Raw genomic sequence first — 14,950 nt, forward strand, 5'->3', positions numbered from 1 at the left:
CAACTATTCACTTTGGATAACACTTTTACGATAATGGCTGCAGACTACGAAAGACTGGGGTTTGTAGTTTGGTGAGGTGCTAGAGCTCTCTGGCAGAGAATCCTCATGAAAGTGCAAATCCCACGTTTCAATCCCGGCAATTAAAATGGTCTCAAAATGCTACAGTGTGAAAGAGATACAGAGAAAGGATCAGGGTAAAGTCCTGGTTATACAGAAGGGGAAGTTGTATTTGACAGTTCTAGAGCTTGAAAAGTTCCTTTTCTTGGACTATAACTCTCAGATTTCCCTACTCAGCGTGACCAGAAAGATCTGCAGTCCCAATATAATTTTTGTTGCTCTGGACAAGTCAAACTTTTGGTCAGTGTCACCAACGTATTCTCTAAAGCCATGCAAAGGAATCTTGAGATGAACTGTGTAGAAGCAGTTGTAGCATAAACTTTCATAGTTTGTCACCACGAGGCTAATTTTGGCATTAAAGAGAAATTAAAGCACATTTAAAACATCCCATAAATAAAGCAACAATGGCAAGTAATTGCATGAATGATTATCACACTCAGTTGCGCAAATAAACTGATATTGGAAATGCATCGTCGTTGAAATCCCGAAAGTAAAAAGATGTGCATTAATGCTTCTTTGTGACCACTTTAATGGCGGGTGTTGTGCGACGTCATATGAAATCATTTCACGCAACTACGTGATTTTTCCGGGATATTCGCGGTTTAAACTCCCGATCTTTTTTGTGTGATAAACTAGATAGACTTGGTCTGCTTCCTCCTATGAAAGCTCTGTTTAGCACAGTTAGTCTCAGAAGTGCTACAAGATCCCTTTGAATACCAATATACCAAACCAAAAACAGCTGTGTCTGAATATTGAGCATAATGTTGTTGTTGGTGTGGGACGTCAAGTAGTTTACAACTTATGGCAACCCCAAGGCAAACCTATCATGGGGTTTACTTGGCAAGATGTGTTCAGAGGAGGTTTGCCCTTGCCTTCCCCTGAGGCTGAGAGAGAGTGACTTGCCCAAGGTCACCCAGTTGGTTTCATGACCAAGCTGGGAATCGAACCCTGGTGTCCAGAGTCATAGTCCAACACTCAACCACTACGCCTCTTTTAAAAAGCAGCTTCCTGGGAGTAAGTCCTGACCCTGTCTGTGAGTAAGGCTTACTGAAATCTATGTGACTTACTTCTACAATTGGCCCCATTCTCACTTACAGATAAATCGGTGTGCAATCCAAACCAATGGATCGATTCAACAGTGGAGCGTGGTTCTCACTACATTTGCCCCGATCGCATTTTCTCCCACTACATTCGCATGGGTCGTTTGAACTGGTTCAAACCGATTCATGATCCGATTTAAAAGGTAGAGGGAATGAGTCCATAGACAAGGACCCACTTGCATCATAAGCTTTGGGTGGGTGTAATTTGCTAAGCTTTCTCCTTCATTCTCTATCAGACTCAGTCGTCACAATTTTTCTGGGCTGCTTCCAGAACCCTCCTTCCTGCTGCCTCTTTGCTAAACGCATCATCTGCCTGGGTCAACTAGGGCTCACAGATGGGTCTATGGTAAAGCTGGAAACCATCAATCCTAATTTCCCCTCTGAAGGAAGCTCTTCCAGGGAATAAACCAGACCCTTGACCCCACTCATCTGGTTTATTCTATTGCATTGAATCAAAGGAAGTTCGAGGCAAAGCCCTTCCATACATAATTAAAAATCAATATAAACACATCTGTAAACTACAGATGCAGGTACAAGTCCATGAGACCTTTCACACTACGTAATGATAGCACTAGATTCCTTTTTAACCGCAATGGGAGCATTCTGTGGAATCCTGAGATATGTAGTTTTGTGGAACACTAGTGCTCTCTGGCTGAGAATTCTCAATTGTTGTTGCTGAGTGCCTTCAATTCTGACCTATGGCTTAAGATGAAACTATCATGGTTTTTTCTGGGCTTGAAAGAGTGTTTCCATGGCTGAATGGGGAATTGTGGGCCTCATTCCCACTTACAAATAAATCGGTTTGCAATCTGAATCGATGGATCGATTCGACAGCGGAGCGTAGTTCACACTATATTTGCCCTGCTCGCATTTTTTTCCCTGTGAAACAACCCACTTGTGGTTCATATTCACGCATGAATTGATTAAAAATGGAGCCGCTCCAGCCAGTCAAAGGGCAAATTTAAATCGATTCCAGATGCCAAACAATCGGCATCTGGTTCACACTTGCGCGGAATCGATTTATCCCAAAAGATGTGGGGAAAATCAGTGTCAGAAAGATGTGGGTTAAATGGGTCTAGTGCATGGCCCCCCTCTCCAAATTGCTTCAGCGATTCGATTCAAGTGGGAATCAGGTTCAAACCGATTTGCGGTCCAGTTTAAAAGATAGTGGGAATCAGGCCAAACTCTGGTCTCCTGCTGTAGCAGTATGTGGACAGCCTTTGCCTCGAACTTTCTTCAGTGCAACAAGTTTGCTTTTGGCATCCCAGCCCCTCGTGGGTTTGCAGATCCCAACTGAGACCCTCCTATGCCAGACGTTGCCCACCTGGTTTAGAATCGCAGACATAAATGCAAAAGATGCATGCACAGAGACGCAAACCGTTTGGTTTGCTTTCCCTCTCTTTCTTTTTGGATCAAGTTTCCTCCAAAGCCCCTGGATGACATGCAAGAGGAACTGATAGGAACACATGATGCAACACGAAGTCAGCCTATCTCCCCGATAATTTCATCGCTTTTGGTAAACAAATTTGCTTTGTTTTAAATCCAGGTGGAGGATTTGCTGCTGAATGGGAACACTGGAATTCCTTGTTTTACTCACAGAGTAAGCACACACAGTGATGCCTTGCTGTTATCTGTACCTTACTGTATCGCCTTGAAGCCTTTCAAACGACGGGTGGATCCTGGACTCAGATAGTTAAACTCAGTCCTTACTTCAATGAATCAGATATAAGTAAAGCCATGATTAACTTGTTCCATGGGTTTTAACGGGGTCTAAGTTCAACCAAACCATGTTGAACGGTTGAACTCAAAAGGTTTCGGATGGCTCATTGCATACAGAATGGCCTTTAGAGAGATGTGTTCTACTTTTAACTTCACTGTTATGTTCTAAAATGTTTTGAAACTGTTTTAAAATTGGTTGCTTATTTAATCTCCCCTCTCACTTTTGTATTATAGGTCACCACTTTGAACTTTTATGTTTAGACTTGGATCCCATCTCCAAGATACATCTCATTATGGATATGCAAATATTCCAAAAATCCCCCCAAATCCAAAAGGGTTCAAATCCCAGCTCGGTCATCAAACCCACTGGGCGACCTTGGACAAGTCACACTCTCTCAGCCTCAGAGGATGGCAATGGTAACCTCTCTTGAAAGAAATCTGCCAAGAAAACCCCATGATAGGTTGGCCTTAGGGTCACTGTAAGTGGGAAACAACTTGAAGGTCCACTACCACCACAACAATAGTAAATAGCTTAATGAAGACATAAAATAAAGACGTAAAGCAGAGATCTAGATGGCACAAGTAAATACGCCAACCCTCCCCTTGTTAAATCAAAAGCCACTAGGTGAACCGTCCTCCCTAATTCTAGTATATCACGATTTCTGGATGGAATACAACTTTTCCATTTATTGGCTTGTTGGCTGGGAAATTTAGGAATCGCTTGTCCTAAATGAGAACACAATTTGGTTCCAAGAACCGTTCTAACCAGGGGCTGGTCCTGAGTATCACAGCTATCTGCTCAATTCAAGTGGCTGCCACAAACGGGAGTATTTTGTTCCTTTCCTTCAGGGGAGAAAGAGGGTTTCGTTTCTGCACTTTGACCCGGGTTGCCCTCGGAGGTCGGACCCCCAACAAGTCAGGTGCTGACCTCCGAATGACGCGGGGTAAGGAGGAGAAAGACATGAAACGCTCCATCACTGTCAGCACAGAATAAAAAAGATCTGGGCCGCAGGAAAGAGGTCCCCTTAAGCCACAGGCTAAGTGAAATTGAGTGAATAAAGCATCTTGCATCATTCATGGGCTCCATGGAGTGTAGATTTCATCCAGGACCTAGCATCATACACCCAAAGATGTGTATGCATGATACCCATAGAAAGCAGGGCTGGTGTCACCCAGCGTGGTCCTTCATGGAGTCACCCCCTCACTGACGCTTCCTTCTGTTTTGTTTAACTAATGGTTTTAATGATTCATTTTATATTTTATCATTGTTATATTTAGACATTTTGTTATATATGTAAAGGGAGGGAGGAGGGTATTGTATTGTATTGTATTAGAGTTGCATTGACCTTTATGTTTGTATTGGTTTTTATTATTGTATTACTGTATTCTATTGTACTGTATCTTATGGATTTGCTTTGCAATTGTGTAAACAGCCTCGATCTTTTGGAAAGGTGGTATATAAATAAAATGTATTATTATTATTATGGTGATTGATTGATTGATTGATTGACTGACAGTGGAAATATACTGGCTCAGAGTCTCCTTCTTTGGAGGTTTTTAAATAGAGACTGGGGGGGGGGCATCTGTCAGGATTGCTTGGGGGTTGGATTGGATGACCTTTGGAGTTCTCTTTCAACTCTAGTTTCACCATCAGAGGCTGTGTTAAGGTATCCCTGTAATGATGGAAATCCCTCCAGAGTGAACCAGACCCAAGAAGCTGTGCGTTCTGCCAATGCCACTCTCATTCTTCCTCAACAAGAACTGAGGCTTGCTTTCTTTCCCTTTTTCTTTTACTCCTTCTGGTCTGACCTGTGGAATGCAATCAACAAGAATGTGTTTCTCTGATGGCGAAGAGAACTGGTAGCCAAAAGGTAAATGTTTTTAATTATAGGTATGGGCACATTCCTTGGCAAGCAAGAAGAGAACACCCCTGGACTCGCACTCGCGCTCCACCTTGGTCCAGGGATATCTGGCTCAGGTTGATCTCCCACCTTCCCCTTCCCTTCCTTTCCCTTTTTTACCATCGTTTTTAAAAATTAATAATATAACCTACATAAAATACTAAAAATAGTATTCCACATGCCATATATAATCAATCATATGAATTATCTATGCTTAATGACCTTATCTGAATCTTATTCATATCAAACCATAAACCCATAATTTTAAAAAACGCATACAATTATTACTGATATCTTCATTCTTCTTCTTATCTTCTTTTCAACATATTCTATTCGTAACATATATTAGCCATTAAATTATAGTACTATTAATTTATCATCATCGCCATGAGTTGAAATCGACTCGAAAGCAGGTAACAACCACAGCAACAGAATCTAGGCTCAGCCTTTGTCGTTCACATGCATTTCTAATGCATCCGATTGAGTCTGAGCGGGTGCCAAAAAGCTTGGTTTTCCCCAAGTCTTCCTAAAGATCACATGTCGGCTGTGTGAATAACCCATGTGAATGGACCTGGGATGCGCCTTGAACATGCTTCGAAGATACATTTGCATCATGGACTCCATCTCTATTTGAATTTTGGCATGTGGGAGCAACAGAACCCACAGAGGTGAGGTTCCAACAACGCGTGAGTGAGATTATGCGTATAGTTGCGCGGAACATGTGAGTGAGATTATTCGTATAGTTACGCTAAAAAACGACGACGTCTAAATGACACCAAAGAGAGGCTGTTCTTGTTTTCACTGCCTTGCTGAGCAGCGCACTTCCCTTGCAATCTCTGTGCAATGCACTCTGGAGGCCCTGCCTCCCAGGCATATTCTTTCTCTTTCTTTCGCTGGCTTGTCCTCCTCCAAAACCTTCCTTAATTACAATCTGTGAAATGCTGAACCGGAGACACTGCCACAACGACAGCTGGTAATGGGAAGCTTTTCTTTGCACTCCCTCCCTCTGATACACACACAACACGCACAACACCCTGCCCTGCCCTCTCTTCTCCCCTTCCTCTTTAAGAGAGACACACTAGTTATTGTACCTCCTTCCACCCTGAACACACTCTCACGGACTTTTCGGGATGAAACTGTATCCGAATACTATGGTGAGGATGGGTTCTTTACCTGCATTTCAGGTAATGAATGTGGGCAAACACTTGCCCTCTGGAATGGCCCATTGCCAAACTCAAGCCATGCTTTTCACTGCCAACGCAGCCAGACCACAGTTCATTGAAAATACTCCACTCACCGCACCCTGGAAATCTAAGGGTTTTCAAGTTTCTCGATTTCTGGGATGCCTGTCCACAAAGACCTGTTTGCTAAATACTACTTGGGTTTCAAAGGGTGCATCTAAACTGTAGAAATGATGCAGTTTGACACCATGTTAACTGCTATGGCTCCCATTCTACAAAATCCTGGGATATGTCATTTGGTGACTCTTTGGAAAAGAAGGCTAAAGGAACTACAAATCCCAGGATGGATGGAGCCATGGCAGTTAACATGGATCAAACTGCATTATTTCTACAGTGTAGATGCATCCTCCATAAGATGGCGGCGCAGAACTTAAAATGGTGCCAGACTTTATTTCTACAATGTAGATGCACCCTAAAAGAGTGACTTAGGTCCGTATGAAATTCATAGATTGGATTAATATTTGTCTCTAAGGATCTCTAAGTCCTCCAGTGTGACTCAAGGTCTGCCAGAAGACATACTGGAGGACCTAGAGATTCCTAGAGAGAATACTTCTCTAGGCATTTGTAGGTCTTCCAATACACTTCTATGGTCAGTTTCTGGTAGATGTTGACCATAGACTTTGGTGAAGCACCATCACTCTTTGGCAGAGAAGGCTAAAGACCCTGTAAAACTCCACATCCCAAAATTCCATAGGATGGAGCCACAGCACTTAAAGTGGTGTCAGACTTCATTATTTCTACAGTGCAGATGCGCCCTAAGAGAGTGGCATGGGTCCACATTTAATGCCCTGGCCATTTTGGGCAGCCTCTCGTGCCTCTATTGGCCACTGCTGCTGGCATTGGTTGGCACTGCCAACCTTGCTAGATGCATGCACCGTACAGAAAAAGGAAGAAAAAGGACCCTGCCAGTCTACTGATCTGTATGGACAGGAGGTTGCTTTGCAACCTGCTTGCATCACTGAAAGCAGCTGACAGTTGCTGCTGAACTCTGGTGATGGGAAACTTGGAAGAGGCTATCACTTTTCAAGGGCAGCTGCCAGTCTGCAGCAGCGCAGCCCTTGCGGAGGCTCCAGTGCAAATGCAGATGAGTCCTAGATCCCCTTAGGAAATCTCACTGTTGCTTTTCCACTGGGCCTTTTGGTCAGGCAGGTCTTTGTCCCCTGACCCCACTTGTTGCAGAAGAGGCATTTAATTCCATGGCGGCTGCATTTTCCTTTATTGGTGTGTTACCAAATTGTGTTTGAAATTTTTTATTCTTTCATTCTTGATTATGTTTTGTTTTCAATAACCTGGAAAGCCAGCGCGGCATAGTGGTTTGAATGTTGGACTGCGACTCTCAGGGCAGGGTTCGAATGGAGAAATCTCTGGAGAAACAGTGGCTTTGGGTCTGACCGAAGTAGCAGCGTTAGGTAAAAAATCCCCACCCCTTCTTTCGCATGAGTGTGTGTGCATGTATTAATGTTCATAAGAATAAATATTGATCAGGTGAGTGTGTAAAAGGGGGGGGGGGGGAGGAAGCAGCAAGCCATGGCTGTGTGTACTTTAATGTATTTGTATAAGGAGCTTGGATATGCCAAGTGCCCTTTTGAATGTGTACCTTTTAAAGCTGGAATGCAAGGTGGTGGCTGGGGTGTGAAAATGCCACTCGAAGCCCCCCACAGTTCAAAAAATATAAAGAATATCCACGGAATATATATATATATATATATATATATATATATATATATATATATGCACACACACACACACACACACACACACACACACACACACTCCATAAAGCAAACCTTGCTTTTGCCATTTTGTATAATGGACGCCATTGCACTATGCCATTGTATTTAATGGGACTTGAGCATCCACATATTTTGGTATCCATGGGGGGGGGGACTTGGAATCCAGTGGATACCAAAAGCCCACTGTACCCCCAAATTCTGGCTTTCTGCCCCCAAGACTTTTTGCTGCCTGTTTGGAGCAGCCATTGGTTCTGGCATCACACCTCACAAGTCAAAGTGCATTGCATCCAAAGCCAGCCAAGTTACTTTTGGCACCTAAGGCAGAAAATCCCACAAACTCTTTATCCCTGGCAGTAAAAACACAATAATAAAAAAGTAAATCACTTGCAATTTGTGGTCCTATTATGACATTCAAAAACCCACCGCCTGAGGCAGTCACTTCACTATCGTATTTATTGCATGAAGGAGTTTATCCTGTGAATGTGCCCGAAAAAATCATGTAATGACGCGAAATAAAGTGATATCAGAAATTAATTGCCACTGAAATCCCGAAAGTAAAAAGATGTGTGTTAATGCTTCTTTGTGAACACTTTAATAGTGTGTTGGTTTTGTGCAACGTCGTGTGAAAAAGTTTCGCGGCATTACACAATTTTTCCGGGATATTCACGGGATAAATCCCTGATCTCCTTCGTGTGATAAACTCTAAGGTTAGACTGATCAACAAGTTGTTTCCTCTGTTGCAGGTTAATTGGAACCAAAAAGACAAGTCTCAGGCTGCGCCTGCACTGCAGAAATAATCCGGTTTGACACCACTTTCATGGGCTCAGTGCTAAGGAATATGCAAACGCTGGTGTCACAATAAATTGCAGCTCCCAGAATTACATAGCATTGAGCCATGAAAGTGGTGTCAAACTGGATTATTTCTGCAGTGTGGATGCAGCCTCTATACAGAGAAGGCCTCTGGTTTAAATCTCCAAGTACAGCGGGGGGAAATCCCTATCTAAATCCCTGGAGAGACACTGCCAGTGATAGTATTGATAGTATTGGTCTAGATAGATGCAACAAGAGTTTGGATAAATATAAGCTAGCATGACTATGACTGGAGACCAGGGTTCAGTTCCACCACTTGAAACCTATTGGGTCCCCTTGGGCAACTCACACTCTCTCAGCCTCAGAGGAAGGCAAAAGCAACCCCCTCTGAATTAATCTTGCTAAGAAGACCTATGATATTGTTTGCCTTTGGGTCACCTCCAGAAATGACCTGAAGGCACACAACGGCCAGACAGCTTTGTAAATACCTGGCACATATAGGTTGAGGATTCCTTACCTGGAATTCCCAAATCTGAAATAACTCCAAAACCCCAAACTTTTTTCATTGGGTGGTTGAGATAGTGACACCTTTGTTTTCCTATGGTTCAATGCACAACAACTTTGCCACTGGGAGAGTTCATTTAAGGAGTACAAAGCTCTCATTTTAAAAAATACCAAACCAGGTATACTCCTGCAGTGCCCAAGACTGCAGATGCACCACAGGTATTTCACACTAGAACTTGGGGGAAGTTACTTTTGTGGACTCCAGCTCCCAGAATCCCCCAGCTGGCTTGCTCACTGGCCATGCTGGCTGGGCAATTCTGAGAGCTGGGAGTCCATAAAAATAACTTACCCCAAATCTTAACTGGGCACAGGTTAGGACTAGAAGTCTTTTATATTTTAGGCTTCTTTGGATTTTGGAACATCTCCATTCCCAAATAGACACACTGTGAGCTATCTTGGAGCTGGAACCCAAATCGAAACACAACATTCATTTATGTTTCATATATTGGCGTAGTGGTTTGGCTGTTGGACTATGACTGGAGACCAGAGTTTGATTCCATGCTCGGCCATGAAACCCACCGGGTGACATTGGGCAAGTCACACTCTCTCAGCCTCAGGGGAAGTCAAGGGCAAACCACTGACAAAACCTTGCCAGGGAAAACCTGCGATAGCTTTGCCTTAGTGTCTCCGTAAGTCGGAAACGACTTGACACACACATAGAAAAATGCCTGAGGACTAGAACCTTGATCCTACCTTCGAAGTCAGAAAGTATCCCATCCAGATGTTCTTTGACAGACAGCTGGGACATCTTGGCTCGGTTTTGGAGAGCTCTCACAGCTCAGTGCTGCTGCGTTGCCAGATCTCCGGCCGCCTCCCGGATCCACAGCTAGGAAGACTCTGCAGCCAAGAAGAAGAAAAGAAACAGAGAGAAGCTGGGCAGTTTGGAAAAGCAGAGAGTGTGAAAGAGTGTGCAAAAGCATGCACAGGGCAAGGGGACCCACAACTCTGGCTTCTTCCCCAGCCTGTTTGGTTCACCCACACCAACCTGGAGGCTTTCCTTCTTGCTTCTGGCTCAGCAAGAGTAGGAGAGGGGAAAGCCAGCCTTGCCTTCACTTTTCACTTTTCTTTTCCTTTTCCCCCCTTGAGAAAAAGGAAAAAGCCCCCAGCAGCCCAGCCCCAGCAAAAGCCTTGCGCATTGGCTGAACAGCCTTGCCTGTCCCTCTTCCTTCTCTGGAAAGAAGAGAAGAGAAGAAGGGAGGAGGAAAGAAAGAAAGAGGAGAAGGGTGGGAGGGGATCTTGGAGGGGGGGAGAAGCATTGCTTGAAACTGATCTTTGCAAGAGAGGAAAGGGGAAAGTGCTGGGCCTGCCTATGGAAAGAAAGCAACAACAGGCAAGAGGTGGCCTGGCAAAAGCCCAAGCCAGTTGGCTTCCTAGGGGTCAGCTTTCCCGGTCACCAGCACTTCCAGCTGCAAGGACACCAATGTCTGGAGATCGGCTCAGATTCCAGCACGGGTGGTCCATTATTATTATTATTATTATTATTATTATTATTATTATTATTATTATCATTATTATTATTATTATTATCATTATCATTATTTTTTTTTACTTTATTTTAAAAATGCATCCAATTTTTTAATATGTACAGTCTTATCTGTTTTCAGTCCTCACGCTTTCTAATACATAAACTTATTCCAGTTCATCTCGTCTTTTCTCCACAGACTTCATTCCTCTTGTACATAGTGTTTTCTAGTAAATTTTTCTTTTCTTTTCATCTTTCCTTCTCTCTTCTTCCTCTTTATTATCTCCTTTCATCCATCTTCTCGTCTACTTTACTTTACTTATTATCTCCGATTTCCCTTCTTCCTTTTCTCCTCTTTCCGTTTCTTCTTCTACTATCTCCTTGACCATTTTTTCCCATTCTATTTAACCCTGTATCTGTTTATCTAAAGCATATTTATACAGGATATAAAGCATATTTATACAGTCGTGGGAGTCGCTGAAAGCGGAAAGTACTATCGCAAAAGGCATTCTTCTGCTTTGTGTACCTAAGAGGAAGACCCCATTGAAGCAAATACCGAAAGTACAGAAATACAGAAAGTACTGAATTTGATGACTGGTTCCCCATTTGCAGTTCCTTATTTGCCCCAAAGTAGGAAAGAAAAATGTATGGTAACCCAAACTCAGAGAGTTTTATCCCGGTTTTGTGGAAGAGAATGATGCCAACCCTAAACCAAGGCCTAGTTTAATGCACGAAGGGGGTAAAAACAGCACGGTATTCAGAATGCAATAGTTAAAAAGAGACATAAAATTAAGCAATTCAATGAAACAACCTTTTTGCTTTGGGGGCTTTGGTTGCAGCCCCTTCCCTGTTTCACATCCTTGCAGGAACAAACCCAAGAATGTATATTCTGAAGCTCCTTTCTTTGCTGTTTACCTTCAGCTTATCCAAGGGGTTAAAGGTATGAAGGGAGGGAGTCCATTTGGGAAAGGTTTTGTTTGGAGAAAGGATTTTCTAACACCTTTTCTTCCTCAATTCCTCCTTAGCAGATGGGTGCCAAACCAAACGGATGGAGAGTTTATTCTGGTTTTTCCTCGCCTGCAAGAAAAAGGATAGTTCTGTGTTATCTTCCCATCCAGCTATCTTTGCCTGGTTTGTTTTATTCCCAAAAAAGCATGGAGAAATCAGAAACAGGTTCCAAATTGCAAACTACTTCTGTTTTTCATTCCCTTGATTTTTAAAAAATCAGGTTTACAAAATTGCAATTGAATGTGCCTTGCCTATTTCAATGACATACCCTCCGACTAAAGCAAAGGATGGGACTATTTTCTAGCTTTGAGACTCATGTTAACTGCCATGACTGCATCCTATGGAATCCTGGGATCTTTAGTTTGGCAAGGTCATTTGAATTCTCTGCCTGCCAGCTCTCCTGATATAGTTCAGGAGAGGAAACTAGAGCTCTCTTGAGGGGAATGCCAAGGCTCCCGCTAACCTGCACATCCCAGAATTATGTTGGCTGGAACCATGATAGTTAAATTGAGATCGTTGGGTACCATCCTACATAATCTTGGGATTTGTAGTTTGGTGAGGCACCAGCACTCTTTGGCAGAGAAGGATGTAGACCTTGCAAAACTACAAATCCAAGGACTGCAGAGGACGGAGCTTCAACACTTAGTGGTGTCAAACTACACTATTTCTACAGTGTAGATGCCCCCAAAAGGATAGCACTGTTTTAAAGAAACGTGGCATTAGGCATGGGATTTTATCAAGAGAAACAGAACGGAGTGAGTGACTCTTGGTGGCTGGTGGTTTTCATGTCAATGGAGCAATGAGACCGCTCTGGGTTCTAGTACGAACTATTAAAGGCACTATCTAAGGTGCTGAACTGTGTCTCCCCCCCAAAAAAAACATAGGTCCAACAATTGGGTTTGTTGTTATGTGCCTTCAAGTCATATCCGACTTATGGTAACCCTAAGGCGAGCCTATCACTTGGTGAGTTTCTTCAGAGGGCATCTGCCATTGCCATCCTCTGAGGCTGAGAGAGCGTGACTTGCCCAGGGTCACCTAGTGGGTTTTTATGCTCGGTTTGAACCCAGGTCTCCAGAGTCGTAGTCCAATGCTCAAAGCGTTGCACCAGTCTGGTTCTGGTTGCTCTGAAATCCTCACTTAAAGCCAGAGCACATTCACCAACTCACAGACATGCCACCAGCTGCCTTTTAACGTGGTTTTAAAACTATTCTCTGGAGGACTTTTTGTGATGTCTAAACAATAACAACGTAATTGGGAATGGGTGTGATGCTGCCGACGTGGCAAAAGAGCCTCTTCCCTGACATAGTATGAAAATGACGGTCCAAACTCATCCAAGCTGTATATTTTACCTAATTACACCTCCGGCTCCAAAGTGGTCCTTCCCTTCTTATCACAGTCTCTGCGGAGAAAGATGTGCAATAATAGTCCTGAAGGTCCATAATTTAAATAAGAGGCTGTTCAGCAAGAAGATCAGATCTCAGCCCTCATCTTTTAACAAAGGCCACAAAGACTTCTCTCACTCTTTCCTGCCTCATTCCCACTACCTTTTAAACCAGGATCGCAAAACGGTTTGAACCGGTTTAAATGACCATGGTTTGCACTTGAGAGGGGAGCCATGCACTAGACCCTTTTAACCCGCGTCTTTTTGGATAAACTGATTCTGCGCAAGTGTGAACCAGGTGTGGATCAGAATCGATTTAAATTCACCCTTCGCCGGCTGGAGCGGATCCATTTTGAATCGATTCATTTGTCAACATGAACTGCAAGTGGGTTGTTTTATTTTATTTTGCAGCAAGAAATGCGATCGGGGAAAACGTAATGGTAACCACGCACTCCACTGCCAAACCGACCCATCGATTCGGATCGCAAAGCGATTTATTTGTAAGTGTGAATGAGGCCAAGGCTTGCTGGAAACAGTTTCCTTAGTTTATAGTGCCGTCTAGTGGAGAAATTGAAAAGTGCTGCTCCAGCATTTGTGTGGCAACTAATGTTGTTAACATATCCAGGGGTAGCTGTGCCGACCCTACAGCAAAGTACAATAACATCCAAAATCCACCACACAGAGATACTTTTAATCAACCAGCCCAAATGCACAAAGCGTGGTTGTCTGCCTTCACAGTGTCTCTGACTTATGGCAACCCAAAGGCGAACCTAACACATAGTTTTCCTGGCAAGATGTGTTCAGAGGTTTGCTTTTGCCTTCCTCTGAGGCTGAGAGAGTGTGACTTGTCCAAGGCCAGCCAGTGGGTTCTCATTTCCAAGCAGAGATTCAGATCCTGGTCCCTGGAGTCATAGTCCAATGTTCAAACAAATACAAATACACTTTATGGCCACGAAACCCACAAAAAGACTATGGATGCCGGTCGTGAAAGCCTTTTGCTTTGCACTATTCTGGCTTGCGGGGGGGGAAGTACTAACTAGGCCTGACCCTATTGAGCTTCCAATATCAGATGGGATCGGACATGTTTGGGAAGGTATGGCCATAGGCATAACATGAATACCTTGGACTCGAAGAATTTTGAAAGCTAACACTAAAATATTTTGCACCTTTTACTGGGGCTTATAAAGTTATCCCCACAATATGGACTTTGGGTTTTGCTCTATGGTCGGTAGGGCTTATCATTTTTATTGATTGATTGATTATTTCATTTATGTCCCGCCTTCCTCCCCGGAGGGACCCAAGGGCTGCCTCAAAGCAGAAAAGCAAAAGTGCAACAACTGCAATGGATGTAACTACACCATACACAAACCGGATAGTCCTACAGAAAGGCATGGGGTAAAGGGTGGTGTGTGTGTGTGTGTGTGTGTGTGTGTGTGTGTGTGTGTGAAGGGAGCACATATTGGGGCCTCCATGATCGTGCTTTGCCAATGTATCACTTGGCACACTGATGCACCAGTGCCTTGTACACATGGAGTGTCGTACATGCGACAGTGTGGCTGATCAACGAGGTGGCCGTACAATGGGAAGCCATCTGGATGGGACATGGGAGTAACTAGGGGTTGCGAGTGGTGGGTTTGTGCGAGAGTGCACATGCATGATGATGATGATGATGATGATGATGATGATGATGCATCTGTGCATGTTTGGCCCGTCTTGGAAATAGGCCGTGTGAATGACACAGTTTCGACCCACATTTGGAAAACCCAGAATTGAGCCACTTTTTCCTGCCTGTCTGCTCCGGCCCTAAATAAATGATTCCCTTTTTAAAAGCACCTTTGGATAAGACAAAAGAACACGACAACAACAACATCATCATCATCAACAACAACAACAACGCTTCATCCTGGCCTGCTA

General features: G+C 43.6%; 1 protein-coding gene across 1 annotated transcript in view; it reads right to left on the reverse strand.

Moving 5' to 3' along the window:
• LOC149306339 (septin 12-like) overlaps nt 1-10,338 on the reverse strand; it is a 59,620-nt gene extending 49,282 nt beyond the window's left edge. Inside the window, exons 1-2 of the mRNA XM_089540313.1 lie at nt 10,171-10,338; nt 9,879-10,022 (exon numbers count right to left, since the gene is read on the reverse strand). Of these exons, the coding sequence (XP_089396439.1) occupies nt 9,879-9,933 (55 nt within the window). The 5' untranslated portion in view covers nt 9,934-10,022; nt 10,171-10,338. The remainder of the gene's footprint in view (nt 1-9,878; nt 10,023-10,170) is intronic.
• Nucleotides 10,339-14,950: the final 4,612 nt, after the last annotated feature.

The sequence above is a fragment of the Sceloporus occidentalis genome, unplaced genomic scaffold, assembly GCF_023333645.1.
Source record: "Sceloporus occidentalis isolate IW3139 unplaced genomic scaffold, rSceOcc1.0.p SCAF_10, whole genome shotgun sequence".
NCBI lineage: Eukaryota > Metazoa > Chordata > Lepidosauria > Squamata > Phrynosomatidae > Sceloporus > Sceloporus occidentalis.